The sequence below is a fragment of the Astyanax mexicanus genome, chromosome 3, assembly GCF_023375975.1.
Source record: "Astyanax mexicanus isolate ESR-SI-001 chromosome 3, AstMex3_surface, whole genome shotgun sequence".
NCBI lineage: Eukaryota > Metazoa > Chordata > Actinopteri > Characiformes > Acestrorhamphidae > Astyanax > Astyanax mexicanus.
Genome location: NC_064410.1, coordinates 10,402,507 through 10,420,468, shown reverse-complemented (window position 1 = coordinate 10,420,468; position 17,962 = coordinate 10,402,507). Strand labels below are relative to the sequence as shown.

General features: G+C 35.6%; 1 protein-coding gene across 2 annotated transcripts in view; it reads right to left on the bottom strand.

The window, feature by feature from the left end:
- The window catches only part of LOC111189911 (GTPase IMAP family member 8-like), a 213,427-nt gene extending 197,304 nt beyond the window's left edge, over positions 1 to 16,123 (bottom strand). Inside the window, exons 1-7 of one of the 2 annotated variants that reach the window (XM_049475804.1) lie at positions 15,877 to 16,123; positions 12,053 to 12,742; positions 11,312 to 11,905; positions 9,993 to 10,601; positions 9,582 to 9,695; positions 9,364 to 9,468; positions 7,679 to 7,765 (exon numbers count right to left, since the gene is read on the bottom strand). In XM_049475804.1, coding sequence (XP_049331761.1) covers positions 10,009 to 10,601; positions 11,312 to 11,905; positions 12,053 to 12,614 — 1,749 coding nt within the window. In that variant the 5' untranslated portion in view covers positions 12,615 to 12,742; positions 15,877 to 16,123 and the 3' untranslated portion in view covers positions 7,679 to 7,765; positions 9,364 to 9,468; positions 9,582 to 9,695; positions 9,993 to 10,008. Of the gene's footprint in view, positions 1 to 6,945; positions 7,766 to 9,363; positions 9,469 to 9,581; positions 9,696 to 9,992; positions 10,602 to 11,311; positions 11,906 to 12,052; positions 12,743 to 15,876 lie in introns of those variants that run through there. The other variant, XM_049475803.1, reaches the window with a different exon arrangement.
- Positions 16,124 to 17,962: the final 1,839 nt, after the last annotated feature.

Genomic DNA, 17,962 nt, shown 5'->3' with positions numbered 1-17,962 from the left:
TTAGTTACTAGGTAGAGTTTTCAATACAGCAAACATAGGCGATTACCCTCAATCCAGTTGCTGTAGCCTATCTTGCACATTTCTTTTCTCAACTGAACAATCAAATCAGGTAGGTGTGTGTAGTGTTGCCAACTACTCAGTAAAGAAAGTAGCTATTGGCTGTCCTAAAAGTCCCTAGAGGTCGCTGAATTATAAAGGAGTAGGGTTGAACGTAGAATAGCAGTTCCTGCTAACTGCTACTCTTATGCTAACATTTAACAACACAGCAAAAAAACTAGCTCCATTCTCCTGATGCAAATGCAGGCCAGTTTACTGAAAAGCTCCAAGGTTCCTTTGGTGGAAAATGGCTAAGTGTTAAGGTCCTCTGGGGTGTGTTTTCTCATAGCGACTGATCTTAGAATGCATATTTTGCCCCCGTTTCAGAACAAATTTAGTCTCCAAAGTTACAAACATGTCTTAAGTACTTCTTCATTAACTTCGCCTCTACATCTGCGCTGGAAATTATTTTATTTTTATTATTTTTACCCAAGCAAATCATATATTACTTTGAAAGGCATCCCTGATAGCAAACTTACTCTGGTCTTAATCTGGCCCAGGAGAGTCACAACATACCACAACCATTGGAGGTAACCAGGTTTAAATGAAGAGAAATATATATTAGGTTTTATTACATTGATCATTGGATATTCTACCCAAAATGCATTTGTATGATATAATACAATCTTAAAATAGGGAATGTGGTGTGGGGTTCTAGAGAAAAAAAGATAGGGAAGAGGCAGAGGCCACGCTCGAGTACCGGAAGAATGCCGGTTGGAAGGGGAAACAGGGAAAACAGACCCACACGGATAAAGAGAAGTCCGGTGAAGCGGTGGGGGCGCCGGGAGCGGCGTGGGTGCCAGAGTGGCAGCAGAGAGAGAGAGAAAGAGACGCTGAAGTCTGAAGGCGACCTCGCGGGAGCGGCCAGACCGGCCGAGGAGCCAGGAGAGGAGACGCCTTCCGCAGCAGTTGGGAAAAACACACCACACCAGGGAATGCAGCCGGGAGCAGCTGCGGTGAAGGAGCCAGGGAGGGAGAGAACGGCTGGAGGCAGGAGACACACAGGTGGAGGACCATCGCAGATCAGGTAAGGAGTGGGAGCCAACACCACATCACAATGCCACGCCCACTTTTTTCTTTTTCCAGAAACATGCACTGACCTTCTTTAGGTCTCCTTCACCTTAAAACTTTAGCAGGGATTGTACGGAAAAAGATCAAATCAGGTATATAACTTATATGAATTAGAGTCAGGGATGAAAATTAAAATATCCTACTGCTACAAATATGCCTAATTGGCATATTATTATATTATTATTTATTATTTATTATTATTATTATTATTATTATTATTATTATTATTATTATTATTATTATGATATTATTATTAATATCTAGGTTACAGCTTGTCTTCGTTTTTTTCTGCATGTCTGTATTAATTTTAAACATTTCATGTTATTCACGCAAATAGAATAAGCCTGCTCGTTGTGCTTGGGGGAAACTTGCTCATAGTCAACCAGTGTTGGGCACTTAACTTTGAAAAAGTAATTAGTTATAGTTACTTCTCTAAAAAAGTTACTAACGGAGTTACTCCACTATAAAAGGAACTAGTTAACAGTAAAAGTAACTATTGCGTTACTTTTGTTACTCGCCCCGTAAAACAATAAATTATGTAATTTCTATTATTATTAGAAAAATAACAAACGAAAATAAACCCAAAATGTTGACAAAAATATAATCTAACGACATACATAGAAACAAAAAACGTTAAAATAGTAAACAGTTTAACAGCTGGATCAAACAGTTATATGGATTTATATTTATGTTTAGTACACAGACTTAATAACTGTAGCTTAATATAGCAGACACAGGCATTCTGCTGTTTAAGAATTTCAACAGATGCTTATTCTTACTCAATATCTGGAGTTTTTGAAATGAACAATTAAAAGAGAAAAGAACTTTGAGAAATTTATTTTATTTCACTTTGCTATTATGTAACTGAAATTCAGTTAAAAAAAAATCATATCTGAAAAATAAAGCATCTCTGGCATCTGGTGCTGCACGTCAGGTATATAAAACTTAAAACATTTGAAATACACAGAAATATAAAGCTTTATGTTAGCTTCGTTTCCCCAGGGCAAATTTATTCAAATATTAAATATAATAATTAATTCACTAAAATCTGGTACAGCGTTTTAAAATGCCGCAGTCACGCAGAGGAGCTTGAAAGGTCGCGGGGCATTGCGATTTAAAAATCAAGTATAGGTATGGTATGTATGGTATTACATGGTATTAAAATTCAATCCAGAGAAATCAGGCAAAATGCGCCGCGCTGCGCTCTCTCCCTTTCTTTCTCTCTCAGCGCGGAGCTGAATTCAGCACGAGGCGCTACACATAATATAAAAACTCAGTTTAGTTACATAAATTAAGATGAGTGAGGACCTGTAAAGTTAATCAAATATTGTCAAATATAAAAAAAATAGGTTAAGGTTTTGGTGAGCGGTTTCAATTATTTGAAACTGAAACTAACTGAAACTGACATTATTCTGCGCACTATTAGAAAGCCTTTGATTGTGTTTTAATTTTATATTAATTATTTTTTTATTCATTTTTAATATTTTTATTATTTTACTGATCAAATTATTTTTTCTTCATAAGATAAAAATTCTTTATTTTTTATGTATCAATTTTTATCTTTTTAAAGTGTCCTATTTTCCTTTTTTACGTGTATATTTTATTCGTCTATAGTAAATGTCAGTAAATATCATCGTCCATCGCGATGTTTTACTGTAAACATCTTCATATGCCAATTAAGGAGACATGCCAAACCCTACTGCACACACTGTATAGCAGAACACTATGGTTTTAATGTTTGTTAGTTTATTATGTTCACCATTTTAAACATTATAAACTCGATACTAAACAGGAATTCAGTGTGTCATGCACCATTGACAAAAATGGTTCATGTCTTTCACAGTCTCAAAAGGGTTCATGAATTAATTCTGCTCGTCCTCTGGCAGCCAACTGAAACGTCTTCTTTTTGAAAAGTTTTCTGCGGACAAACGAGCCCTGCTCAGCAAGCCGTCTCACGCTAGACCCCTCCTCAGCAAGTGAGGCGACGCTATGAAACAAAACTAGCTCAGCTAATGTAGCAAACTGAGATTAAATATAAAAACACTGTGTTTCTTAGTTCTAATTGATTGTTTAACCTGTTCGTGTGATAAATGTTATGCTAAAATGTGGTAAAATACATTTTAAGTGGCTGTGAATGTTTTTTCCACCCCATTTACATCCCCATGCAGCGTTTTCAGGTCACAGTGGTGGACGGTCCCTTACACAGATTTGATGTTCTAAACCTCTTAGCTTTCAAATGGAAACAATTTTACGATTCAAAACGTTCTAAAATACTCAAGAAGTGTCAATTATACAAAAAAGTGTTTGTGTGCCTCTTTATGCCTTTCCCTTGCCCCTGTGCCTGCAGGTGTGTGCTACAGCTTAATGTTAGCACTGTTAGCTCTAGAATTTCTCAATGTAAAAAATATGCAGTGCTATATGTGTTCATTAACAAATGTATCATGCTCACTAGACATACTTTAAAAGTACAGCTTACCTGGAAAACAGCAGCTTCTTGTTCAGGCTTTTTCCTTTCTGTGTTTTCTTCTCTTTTCCCCCTCAGTTTGTCCTTCCAGCAAAATTAGTGCAAAAATACTGTAGAAATCACCCACCAATTAATTTCCTCCATGATGCTTTGCAGATTTAAAGGAACATGTATGCATACAGGTTCTACACTCAGAATGTGTTTACTAATCAGTGTTAATGCTGTGAAATCTGTAGATATTTCTTTCAATGTAGGACACAGTTCATTCCTGCATAAATCACAGGCTGTTGCAGTAGTGAAAGTAATGTATATTGTAAATAAAATGTGCTAATTTAGAAGGACATGAACATGAATAATGTGTTTTGTGTTATTTTACGTTATTATATTTTTAAATAAGTCTGCTTTTGGGAACTAAACTAAAGTAGAAATGCATTGTTGTTTTAAACATTAAAATAAAAATAAATAATTTTTGGGCGTAATTTCTTGGTGGAGCAACAAATATTATTTTTTAATAAAGTACATAAATGTAAAAAACCTTAATGTACTCCATAACATAAACCTTGTGCTGATTTGAACTGTTCTATATGTTATCAAGTAGGAAAACCACCACATAGCCATTAGCGTTATTAGAGTTAAAAAAAAATGTAAAAGGTCATCTCCACATTCATCTCCTTTTCTATGTCATTTAGACAAGTGGACATGAGATCACCTTGGAAGGCAGATCTCTCCACACTGGTTAGCAAAGTCACAAGCTCTTGTTCTTTGCTGATCAATGGAAGAAGTTTAAACAAATGTTTTTGGAAGACCATCTTATACTCTGAGCACAGCTCTTTGAATTTTTTTTAACTTGATCTTGAATTCGGGAAATTGAATAACACCTATCAATTCCTGGCACTGTATGATGGCATCATTCAGGTCATCAATGATATGGTAGGGATCTTTTGATGAATGCATGCAGCGCTCCTTGTACGTCTTCTTGGTGATTTTCATGTGACTGAACTTCTTTGTCAAAAACAAAAAAGGCTTGAGCACCGTACAGGAGGCTGGTTATAACATGAGTGGCAGAGCCCTCCTGAAACACATTCCAGTGCTTAATGTTCCCTGTCCCAATATGTTCCTTGGTCAACTGCTCAAACTGTGTAGAAGTCCTATACTGCAGGGTGACTCGAGACAGAGGCTTAGATATTTTCTTATGGCATAGAAATCTTGCTGACCCTTTGACACTGACTAACCCAAAAAGAAAACTAGCTTCATTCAGAGCTTTTGACTTGTATTCACTGGAAACAGAGGCAATGATTTTAAGGTTAGTATTTGACTGCGGGTGCTTGTTAATGTTTTCCTTCAGCATCTTTATATCCAATAGTGTGATTCCTGTATTTAAGTAACATCAAGAACACTGTGTAAATCAAGCATATTTAATTTAAAATGTTTTGGTTGCAAAATCTTGTGTTCTGAAAGAATCTCTTACACTGCTGCCTTCTGAAATCAGTTACTGTTGCTGAACAATTTAATTTACCTATTTATTTTTTAAACATAGTTGCTGGTCAGTTTTCATGTTCATTTGAGTCCTCAGGGTTTGAGACACACATTTAGAGAATGTATAGTCATTAAAACTTACCTGAAAGGCATGAAAAAATCATGGAAATTTATTGTCAAAAAGTGTTTGAAACCTGAACACAATGTACCCAAAGAATGAGGTCAGCTGACTAAGAATGTACTAAATGACCAGCTTTTCCATCAATGGATTTTTTTCTTCCCTGCTGGCACAGGTATATTTAAAGAGGACCATTCCAAGATTCATGGGACATGAATTGTGAAAGATGGCAGGGTGGACTGGCCAACCTGAACCCCATTGAGAATCTTTGGGATGTGCTGGAGAAGACTTTTCTCAGTGCTCCAAAACTTGAAAGATCTTGGGAAAAATGTACTATAACTCTGGATGAATAATTGCATTTGCGTGAAGGAGTTTCTAGAGGTGAGGGGTTAGGTCAGGGGATTGTGGAGGCCAAACACTTTTTTGTTTACTATGTAATTTTATGTGTCCCTTAATTGTTGATTAGGGATACAAATTTCCAGTAAATAGATGATTACATAGATGTTAGATTCTTTATCATTTATAATACTGAGTTTGCTGCCGTTTTCAAATTTTGTTATGCATTGCTATCATTTTGCTGCTGTGACACTGAATTCAATAATTGGATAGTCTGTTTCAGGTAAAGGGTTACTATGATACATCACTCATCCTCCTGAGTCATCCTTCATGTCTGGCTGAGCAACTTCGTCTTGAATGAAGTCTATTTCTATTCAAATGGGGGAATACAAAGAAAGATCAGCACAATATTTAAGTCTTACTAAGGACTATGAGGCATTTTTGGGGGGCTGTAGCCAAAACAGCACCTCTATGGAATCTGAAGATCAGCTTGTAAGCACTTAGGGGGGTACCATTAATACCAGCATGGTGCACGGAGATGACTCTGATATATATTTTAATAGTGAACAGAGATTTACCCTGGTCTAATAGGTGCTACAAAAGTTTAGTACCACAGATTAATTGCAGGTTACAGGGGGTGTTAAGGTAGCATGAGAAGAATTTAATCTGTTTACCTACAGCATTCCAGTGGAGTCTACTCACTGTAATTTTTCTTTTTTTTTATGTAAAATTTGTATAAATTCTGATCTTGCTGTTTAGTATTTGTATCAGATTTTAATAGCACATAGTTGAAGTTGCCCAAATCAGAATTGAAATGACAGCTTTAGTGAGTTTTTTTTTTTGTTACACAAATGACACGCGTGTCACATGTGAAGAAAAGACTGGATTAGGGACACATTAGTTACAAAGCTTTAGGCTCTAAACTAGAGGTCTTCAATCTTGGTCCTGGTGCCCCCCACCTCTGCACTTTTTCCTATGTATTAAATAGTATGGTGAGAAGGGTATGCTACAAGTTTGCTGGGCAGGGGGTGCCAGGACCAGGACTGAAGAACCCTGCTCTAACTAACACACACAAGAGTATGGCTCAGTCAACCTGCACAACTTTCACAAGACTGAGAATCAGTTTGAGGTGCTTGTTTTCTTAATGTTTTTGATTGGCTGGCCTTTCTAAAACTGAAACTATGCTACATGATTTTCGCCAACTTCCAGTTGTGGCGAGTCTATGCTAGTTGGTTGTATGTAGTCTGCAGACTCTGGTGCTGACAGTCAGAGTGAAATTGGCGTAGTGTTTGATGGGCCGAGACTCAAAATGGCATCTAACTTCAGTTACAGACGATTTTCAAACGATTTTGGGTGACATCTGGTAGTGTAATGAAAATACCTTAAAAAGTAATTATAGCCTTTTTTTTATTTTTACATTTTATTAACATGATTTGTTACATCATATATATCAGGGGTGGGCAATTAATTTTCCAAGGGGCCACATGAGAAATTGCAACAGTTTTAGAGAGCCAGACTAATATACTTGGTTCTGCCCATTACATAAATACTGTAGACCTATACAGCATTTATAATAACCCTATTTATATATAAAAAAACAGTGAATGAAACATTACAATGATACAATGAAATGTGTTGAATTATATAAATATTTAATAAATATGTGATGGTTCAGTATAGAAAACTGTAAACATTTTGTAGTGTTTTGACTAGCACCACAACCTGACATAAAATTTTCGAAGACCAGCATCGCTTTAATTTAAATGAAACATTACAATGATGCAATGAAAATGATGAGCACATAATTATATAAATATTTAACAAACATTTATGAAAAATATTTTGAAAATGTGCAAAATTAACAGTGGTAAAAAACTAGCAGCAGTATCAGCTACACAACTTTTTTACAAAAAAGGCAATAAATGCATTTGTATGTTTTTTTCTACCTCAGTTCTTTTTTTGAGTTTACTGAGAGAAATGGAATTGGAAAAGTCCTTTAAAGTCAGGCAGAATATGAGACACAGAAATGCGGAGGACAGCACACAAATTATCATATCTGTTTTATAAACAACTGAATATGTTCCTTTAGAAATAGAATTGATCAGTCAGAACGGAACTTTTATTATGTAAATTCACAGCAGATGTTTTTTATTGCAGAAAAAAAAAGTTTTAGCTGTTTCTGTCCAAGTCCCTCTTTTGGGTACCTAAGACAAACATAGAAAATAATCTTATTTGATTACAATAATAAATAGACAAAACATCCAGATCATTTTCTTACAGATCTTCGGGCATCACTTCACTTGGATAGTCCATTGTTGATGCCTCATAGATGCTCAACTAATTGTAAAGTAAATGCAACTGAATTATAAGTTGAAAGTAAATGATTATTTATTAAATGTAACCCTACACCCTAACTAAAAGAGTTAGATTAAAGTTTTAGCTGAATGTTAGGGTTAGGGTGGGGTTTTAGGGTTGATTCAAGGTTTATGTTAATGTTATTATTAGAGTCAGGTTTAGGGGTTGATTACACAGAGTAATTTACATTTAGTTAAGAGTTCAGTTGCATTTAATAAATATTCAGTTGAATGTTGAACATCTATAAGACCTAATCCATAATAGACCATCCAAGTATCGTATTTTTCACACTATAAGGCGCACCGGAGTATAAGGAATACTATCAAGTAAGTGTCTATTTTCTGGTCTATGTTTATACAAAAGCGCCCTGAATTATAAGGTGCATTATGCGACACTAGCAAGGAACAGGGATGTTGCCATGTTTTTCTTCTAATTAAGCAGGCCTCGCCGCTGGGTGGTGAGACCTGTAAGGCTAAGATAAGTTAAATAAACAAAACTGTAATTCTTAAAAAAAAATCACTCAAAAAAGTAAGACAAGTCAAACAAATAGGGTTTAGCGGCTAATGCTAATACTGCTTCAGCCCCAGTGCTGGAGAACTAAACTGAAACTCCAGTATAACTCTTTCGCTTTACTGCTCCTTAAAACCTGACTGGTAAAATTCATACATAAGGTGCCCTGGATTATAAGGCGTACTGATGATTTTTGAGAAAATTAAAGGATTTTAAGTGTGCCTTATAGTTCGAAAAATACGGTAAAGGTGCACAAGTATGACACAGTATAAGTATTACCACTATTTTTCATCCTTAGCATTTTTAAGACAGCTACACAAATACAAATAAAATTACAAAAATATATATATATAATTAATGTATCAATAAATTTATGAAAGGCTGTATATAAGCATGGACACCACACTTTTTTGTTTAAATTAAACCAAATCTTCTGCAATATAAAATTTGCAACAAGAGTCAATCAGACCAAATCCTACTTATTTGGTTAAACCCAAGATTAGGTCATTTCTTACTGAATTCAAAATTTACAATATTTTACTCATAAAACTATTTACATCTATAACAAATTCCAGTACCATAGCTTAGCTTTGTTTACTGCTGAGCTATTATGGTCCAGTTTAATTTAATCCTTCGCTTCTTACGATAACATGCCTTCTTACAATACAGGAGAAAAAGGTTTAATAACTGATTTATTAGCACATGGAAATCTAACTGTGGGAATTAGACTCTAGAGATGAAAAGACAATTTAGAGGAGAAAAATGAGATGGAAAATGGACGGGGCTGTCTGTAATGTCATTAAACATGTGTAGATGGACAGAGCTATACATAATGCTGCAACCACCCAGCAGAAGTGTTAGACCTGTGGTGATTTCACATTTGAGAGATGATTTGCTGTCCATGCTTTACACAGTCACTGAAATAAATATATCTCACCTTTGCCCTGATGGCCACGCTTCACTCAGCCTCTTCACAATGCCCTCTTCTGCATCTCAATGCAATCTAGTCATCTCTAAGACGTCTGTAACATTTCTTGTCAAGCTGCAAATAAAATAATGCATGTTAAGATATAGTTAAACCCAGAACTGGGTAGAAAAACACGTTATTATCTCTGCAAATTCTGGATAATTTCTAACAGATATTGTACTCTTCACCTGTTCCTCCCAGGATGCTGTATCCAGTAGCACTCTTTTACACTCCACCCCCACTCTCCCAGAGCAGTACTGTTCATCTGGGTTTTTGGTACATACAGAGTGTTATCTCTAGAGCTGAAGAAAGAGAAAACTCCTTGAAGAGAAAGCATGCTGGGGTTCATTCTATCTATGGTACGGCTTCTTTTCTACAAATTAACTTTGAACATTTTACAGCAAATAAAGTAAAATATATAGTATAATAATATAGAGTATATTATGATATGAAAGAAACAATTTGGCCCAACAAATTCAAGTTATCTTGACATAAACTACATACTAATAAAGCTTAGTTGTGTTCATTTAAGTAATTTGAAGAACCAACCCATTTCAGACATACATAATTGAAATACAATAGATTATAAACCTACTTACATCTAAGTACCGAAGCTCAGTAACACATTAATGTTTTCTCTATCAGTCTTCTGACTTGATCAGGATTGCGTATCTTGTTGTTGAAAACATGGAACCTCCTCCTAAATCTCTCTACAACCCTCTTCAGCTCCACTGTGTTGTCGATAAACTGTTCTATAGTGAGGTTCTCTCTCTCCAGATCATCTCCTCTGGTGAAGAGGATCCAGGTGTGCTGGAGGAGCTGATCTCCTAACAGGTTCTCGATCTCTTGAACAATTCTCAAGTCCTCTTGAGTTGGTCTTTCTGCTTTCAACACCAGCAGAAATACTGTGGGAACTGAGTCTGCAAACAGTGAAAGACGTCGGTATTCCCGCATAACCTCGTCATGTCCGATTACAGTGTTGGAGAGTCCAGGAGTGTCAAACAAATTAATACTGACGTCACGCATCGTTACACTTTCCTTCTGAGTCTCGAGTGTTTCTGATGTAAACCCAGATTTGGAAGTAAACCGCAGCCGACCTAAAAGAGTGTTTGCTGAAGAACTTATTCCAGCCCCCGACTTCCCTAGTAGAAAAAAATTCCATGTTGGTGGGTTGTCCTTTAGAGTCAAAGTCATTTTCAGAATTTCTCCTAAACAAGGAAAAAAAAAAAAAAAAAAAAAAAAAAAAGAGTGAAATAGTAAGAACAATCCCAAAATATATACATTGGCTCCAATCAAAATAAGTTAAACAAGATAAACAATTTTAAAACAAGTGTTAACATAACTAATCACTACCCAATTTTTCAGCTTTATTGAAATCATTCATGGCTGATTTCCTGCAATGGGAAAACATTTGGTTGTGGACTCTGTGGTTCTCTGCGGCATTAATGGAAACGTAATTAGAAATTCTGGAGTTGGAAAAGTCCAGGATTAGCTTTAATCAGGGTCTCAGAAGTCCACCCCAAAAGGGATTGGAGGAAAACCGAGTGTTCTTCACAATCTTACCCAATCAGAATAGTCTAACATGCCATTGAATAGAAGCAGACCATCAGAAGCTCTAAAAGCTCATCACTGAAACGTATTACACCAAATAGTTATGAATAGAATACACTGCCTATTAGCTGACTTACTGGCTTACCGGAGTTGTGGAAAGATTTTAGATCTTTTTAAATCCATTAACTGTAAATGTATGAATGTAGGGTGTCGCCTGGTATAATAGTCCCTGAAGAAACTGTATTTGTTTGTTTGAATTCACAACAATAGATTGACTGTTGAGTTGAATAGCACACAAGTTGTTCTACATTGAATAGTTTAACATCAAACTCTCTCTGAACTTCCATATACTTTCTTGAAAGCTTACCCATCATCAGTAGTGAAGTGTCTATTTTGTCCAGTAATTTCCATACTTGATCAGGATTGGGAATCTTGTTGTTGAAAATGTGGTATTTGTTGTTAAATCTCTGTACAACTTGTTTGAGGTAGTTTGAACCTTGAATGAACTCCTCTACTGACAGTCTTTCTCTCTCCAGATCATCTCCTCTGGTGAAGAGGATCCAGGTGTGCTGGAGGAGCTGATCTCCTAAAAGGTTCTCGATCTTTTCAACAGTTTCCATATCCTCTTGAGTTGGTCTTTCTGCTTTCAGCACCAGCAGAAATACTGTGGGAACTGAGTCTGCAAACAGTGAGAGGCATCGGTATTCCCGCATAACCTCGTCATGTCCGATTACAGTGTTGGAGAGTCCAGGAGTGTCAAACAAATTAATACTGAGGTCACGTATCGTTACATTTTCCTTCTGAGTTCTGAGTGTTTCTGATCTGTGACCTGTTTTTGAAGTAAACCGTGTCCGATCCAAAATAGTGTTTGCTGAAGAACTTTTTCCAGTCCCCGATTTCCCCAGTAAGATAATGTTCCAAAATGGTGATCTCCTCCTTATAAGCAATTGCACTTCTTCTCCTTGATTAGAAAAACACAATAATAACAATTATAATGAACAAAACAATAAAAATATAGAACTTAAGATGTGTAAATGGCGATAACATATGAAAAACAATTATTCGTTTTTATGACAGACCAACAAAATAATAATGTTTTAACACTTACTTATTTTGTCCAATAATTCGTTAACCTGCCCACGATCCTCTACTTTGTTGTTGTTGAAGAAGTGGTACCTGTTGTTACATTTCTTCAAGTATAGTTTGAGGTGTGTTGACTTTTCAATAAACCTCTGTACTGATTTATTTTCTCTTTCTAGTTCATCTCTTCTGGTGAAAAGGATCCAGGTGTTCTTTAGAAACCTTTCTCCTAAAGTGTCCTGGATTGCTTCAACAGCACGTTCGTTCTCTGAAGTAAATCTTTTTGCTGAAATCACCAGCAGGAACACTGTGGGAACAGGGCTGTCTAACAGAGACCGGCGTTTCTTCATCACATCCTCGTTGCTCGTTTCTGTGATAAATAATTCTGGTGTGTCGTACACGTCAATGCTGACCCCATCAATAACCACGTTCTTCTCCTGTACCTCCTGAGTTACGGGTGTGGAGCTTAACTCAGAGTCGAAAGCCACTCGTCCGAGGATAGTGTTTCCTGTGGCGCTTTTCCCAACTCCTGATTTCCCCAGCAGGATTAAATTGAAGTGAGGCAGAGATTTATCATGTTTACACGCCATTACTGATCATAGCTGCACAAATCTTCTGTGAGTACGGGTTCTCACAGTGTCTTCACAATGGGGTGGACTGTTTCAGTGTTTTATTTCCATTTGTTTTTCTGTTAACACAGATTAGGCCAGCCCTAAATCTGAAAGTGAACGAGACACAGACCAAAATTATGGTAACAACACAAAAAAATATGATCCCAGAAATAAAAGGAACATGTATAATTGTAGGCAAGATGCAATCATAATTATTATGATGAACTTGAGTGTTTAGAGAGCATTAGTATTATTTATTTGGATGTAGCACAATGCATTGATTCTAGTTCTCTTATTCTATTAGTTCTAATAGAATTATTTATGTGGTACTGTTTTATATTTTCAGTTTGAAAGCTCAAAAACACCACAAAGAAAAATGCATATTGCAATGCCTATTATGCGTTATGAGGCATTATTTTTCCACATCACTTTCCACTAAGTATTATACAGAGGATTTAAACATTTCTATTCATTTAAAATGAACCAAAATTCAAATGATGTCACTGTAATTATGTCTGTACAAAATGAAATTTTATGTTTAAAACATCTAACTGCTTAATAACACTGCACAACTTATAATGCATTAGTATGTGGGCTGATGTGTCTTACAATTTAAACCACAAGAGCCCATTTTAATGCATTTAAAAATGTTAAAATGGTTGAAAGAAACCTGTAGAAGATAAAACAGTATCTGACAGTACTGATCCAGCACTCCTACTTTCTTTACATTCTAAGGTTATATGATCATACATTCACACACTGTCCGGTACTGCAGAGATACGGTAAAGAAGTAAGTAAGTAGAACTACTTCACTACTGTACTTAAGTACTAAAATGCTGTATTTACTGGATTATATATGTTTTTCCTACTTCCACTTTTACTTCACTACATTCAGCTCTGGGAAAAATTAAGAGACCCCTTCAGTTTCTGAATTTCTAACACCTCTGCTGGATTCAGTTTCTCTGATTTTGCTATTTATAGGTTTTTGTTTGAGTAAAATGAACATTGTTGTTTTATTCTATAAACTACGAACAACATTCCTCCAGAATTCCAAATAAAAATATTGTCATTTAAAGCATTTACTTGTAGAAAATGAGAAATGGCTAAAATAAAAAAAGATGCAGAGCTTTCAGACCTCAAATAATGTAAAGAAAACAAGTTCATATTCTTAAAGTTTTAAGAGTCCAGAAATCAATATTTTGTGGAATAGTTTTAATCACAAATGCATCTTGGCATGTTCTCCTCCACCAGTCTTACACACTGCTTTTGGATAACTTTATGCCACTCCTGGTGCAAAATTTCTAGCAGTTCAGTTTGGTTTGATGGCTTGTGATCATCCAACTTCCTCTTGATTATATTCCGGAGGTTTTCAATTTGGTAAAATCAAACTGACTCATCATTTTTAAGTGGTCACTTATTTCTTTCCAAGTGGGTTGTTTTTCCAAAGTAAAGAGCAGATTCAGGTGAGAGAAAAAAAAAATAACATCATTACTCAGAGTGAGCAGATCTATTTTTTTTTTGCCCAATTGGTTGGAATATCTGAAAGACTTGCTGTCAACTCTATATAACCTTCTGGACGAGTTTGTTTGAAACACTAATTGAAGACTCCATGGGGGGAATACACACAACAGGATATTCAAACTTTTGACTTCTTTCAGTAACAACTACAAAATACGTGTACTTTTAATTTTCAGTACTTATAGTACATTTTAAAATAAACTACTTGAAATACTTATGCACAAAAATGTTAAATTATTTAGTACTTTACTTAAGTGGGGAGTTTAAAGAACACTTCAACTTAGTGCTGGGCAGTATGACCAAAAATGCATATCACGCTATTTTGCAAGATTCTGACGGTTTTACGGTATACCACATTTTTATTATTTATTTATTGTTTTTTGTTGTACGACAGGTCTTAAATATAGATTTGTGACTTAATGTGCTGTTAGGAGTACATACAATAAACATTGAGGATTTTAATTAGGGCTTTGATTACTATTGGGTTTACTTTGTCACACAAAATTACACCATACAGAAATCAGACTGCATTAAGTGGGGTGTAACGGTACGTGTATTCTGTAAGAAACCGTCACGGTACAGGGGTCACGGTTCGGTTTGCGTAAACGCGCGGAGAATACACAGTACAGGTATAGGACTCTTGTGAAACCAATGAATGTAATGCGGAACTAATGCTCACAGGACTGTTGTGCCCGTCACTGTGCTGAAATAGACATAGGACATGAAATGTCCAACGCATGGTTAGGCGCTCGTACTGCCTCTCTCACTCTGAATTTGTGCTGTCTCTTCGTCTCTCTCTCGCCCTCTCTCCGTCTAGTAATATGCTTAAGAAAAACTATTTGTAGTTTAAGCAGTAACTAATGCTGTTATTTTTGTTCTTAATAAAGATCATTGTTTGTTCCAACAAGATTTAAAAGATGGAGCCTCTCATGATGACAGTAGGAGAGAAACCTGGTTTCAAGCATTTAATAAAAGAGCTCGAGTCCCATTACAACATTCCATCCCAAAATACAGAACATGATTATAATGCAGTCCCATTGTTGTTGTGAAGTTAATTAAGGTAAGGCTATACAGAATACCCAGCTTCTTGATTTTTTCCACCAACCGTACCAAAAACGTATCATTCTGTGGGGTATGGCAGAATGTAAAAACATTGGTTGAACGATTATTGCCGATATCTGTGCACAGGAGGCCAATATTAAATTAAATAATTAAATTAAAATGATTCAGGTAACTCTTCGCAGAACAGCTTAATTTTAGCCTCAACTGGATCCCAAACAGGACGTGTAAGTAAACCCATCTTACTGGCTTTAGTAATGAGCAGTGTAGCTTCTGTGTTAGAGTTTTATTCTCTAGTAGCCTCTGTGTTAGCTAATGCTAGGTGGCCACTTTAGCCCAACTCGTCTTCAGAAACTCCTATTTATGACTTTAAAACTGTGAAACAGCGAGGAACAAAACAACACAGAAACAACAAAAACCTAGTATAAAATAATAAATATTACAATATTCTCTAGTTTTGAAGCTGATTCAGCAGCAGCGATGACACAGATCAACACCCATAACGCTAACGCTACATTTATACAGGGAAAAAGCACTCTAATAAGCTCGGTTTATACAACCGCAACAATAAAACACACACATAACCAGTATATAAAATTAAATATTATCGCATTATTGAGTTTTTACTAAATATTATTATCTCTGTTAATCAGAAAATGTTTACCGTTTAGTCACAGCCCGCCTTTGGCCTGCACTCTTCCGTGTGTCCGTCCGCCAGAGAGGAAAAACGTATCGAAAGCACAATTTAAACGGACGCAGAGCGGACAAAAAATATTCCCGTCTGATTATCTACCGCTCCTTCGCATTCCTACAGAAACTATAAATATTACAATAAAATACCAGCATTAAAACACAGTGCAGCTCGGCACCTCTTCACTTCTAACTAGAAACTAGGCGCATGCGCATCTCACACCGAGAAGACAAAATAAAAGTCCCTTTCTTCAACAGCGAGGGGAGCTAACCCCTAAGCTGTTTTTTTTTTGCTTGTTGTAACTCTTCCAAATTAAACGTATTGTTTTTATCTTCATTCAACTCTGAATCTAATAACACATTTATTTAACTATTCGAAGCATGTAGCAAATTTCAGGCAGCTGAAAGGGACAAAACTAAAACGTGTATTATAATTTAAATATTGTGAATTTATTATAAAAATATATATATTTTTTAAAGCATGGATGGGATTTGGCTCACACAACAATGCAAAAAAAATACATCGTTGTGCACATTTATACATGTAATTTCCTGAGGACAGAAATTGCATCCATTCGGTGGAATGGCCCACATATATATATATATATATATAGACACACACACAGTCAAGTTCATTTGTTTTTCCCTCAATAAATAAGACTGCTATTATTTTTCAGTAGAACCTTGTACAAATTTGCTCAGAACAGAACAATATTACATGTTTTAGCACCGCAGACAATTTATAAATCATTTAAAACTACAGCTATACTTTTGAACTCAGTGACTCAGAGATTTTGATTCCAGAATCAGCTCACCAACCAATCAGCTCACAGTAGCAGTAATACAGCGCCTTTACTGCCTAAAATCCGTTTACTGTAGAAAAACTGAATTATACAGGTATGTTTTCTTTGCTTTTTTCAGCAAAATACATAATTCTCCTTTCCAATGCAAAAATATATTTAATTTGAGTTTTGAGCCATTTTGCTCTATTTACTCATAAAGTACAAAGTATAAAACATATTCTGTCTTGTTTAACACTTTATGTTTACAAAATAATCCTGCATGTGTTCCTGTAAAGATTTAATGTCTTCAATATTAAATATTTCAGTATTAAATTTACAATGTACAAAATAAGCAAATCAACAAAGATTCTTTGCCCTCACAGAGCTGTATAAATTCTAGTGGAATTTCCTCACTGAAGTTGAACCCCTCTGCTGCTGAGTTAGTGTGGAAGGTAGATCCAGCAAAAAATAGAACTGAATTGAAACGGCTAAAATTAAAATTACTTTAATTATTACTGTATAAATTAAAAATAAAATCACATCATTTGCAATTATTTTTTCACTCAAGCATATATATGCGTGACAAAACAAAATGTAAATTTAAACACTATTTGTCATTTTTATTGTATTAGAATACTATTATGGTATTTCACAGTGAAACCTACAGTAGTTAATAGCTTAATGAAAAAGGAAAACAAACCTCATGTCAGTGTCTGATAGTGAGGTGTGTTTAGGTAGATTTTTGGTGTATTGCCATCTTGGCAACAGAAAACACAGGTGCTCCGAAAACAACCTAGACAGACGCTAACAGTCAGACGTTTATCAACAGATCTGCAACATTTGATATTTTCTCTATTCATTGTTTGATTTGTTGATGGGATTTTATGTTAAATAAAGAATGCCTTTAATAAGTCTGCATGGAGTCCATGAAATATAATTGAAAATAATAATACAAAATTACTTTGGATTCCAAAACCCTCACGGCAGCTTCACCTTGTAGCTTTTGGTGAATTCCTGCTGTTCTCCTAAATGATCTGCTCTGCACCTTCACAGCGTAAACGAGCAGGTCAGTTTCCTCTGCTGAAAAGTGTTGGACATGTCTGGGTAGCTGCGCCGTTAAAATACCAATCCGCCAAAGTCAGAGCGGATTCAAGGTCTCTTTTATTTTTAATAGTTATTTTAGAATGTAAAATAGAATTGTATGGTTTTATGGAGAAGGGATTTAGACATATTAAAATGTGTTCAAAACAACTGAAAGATTAAGTTAACCCTTTCAGA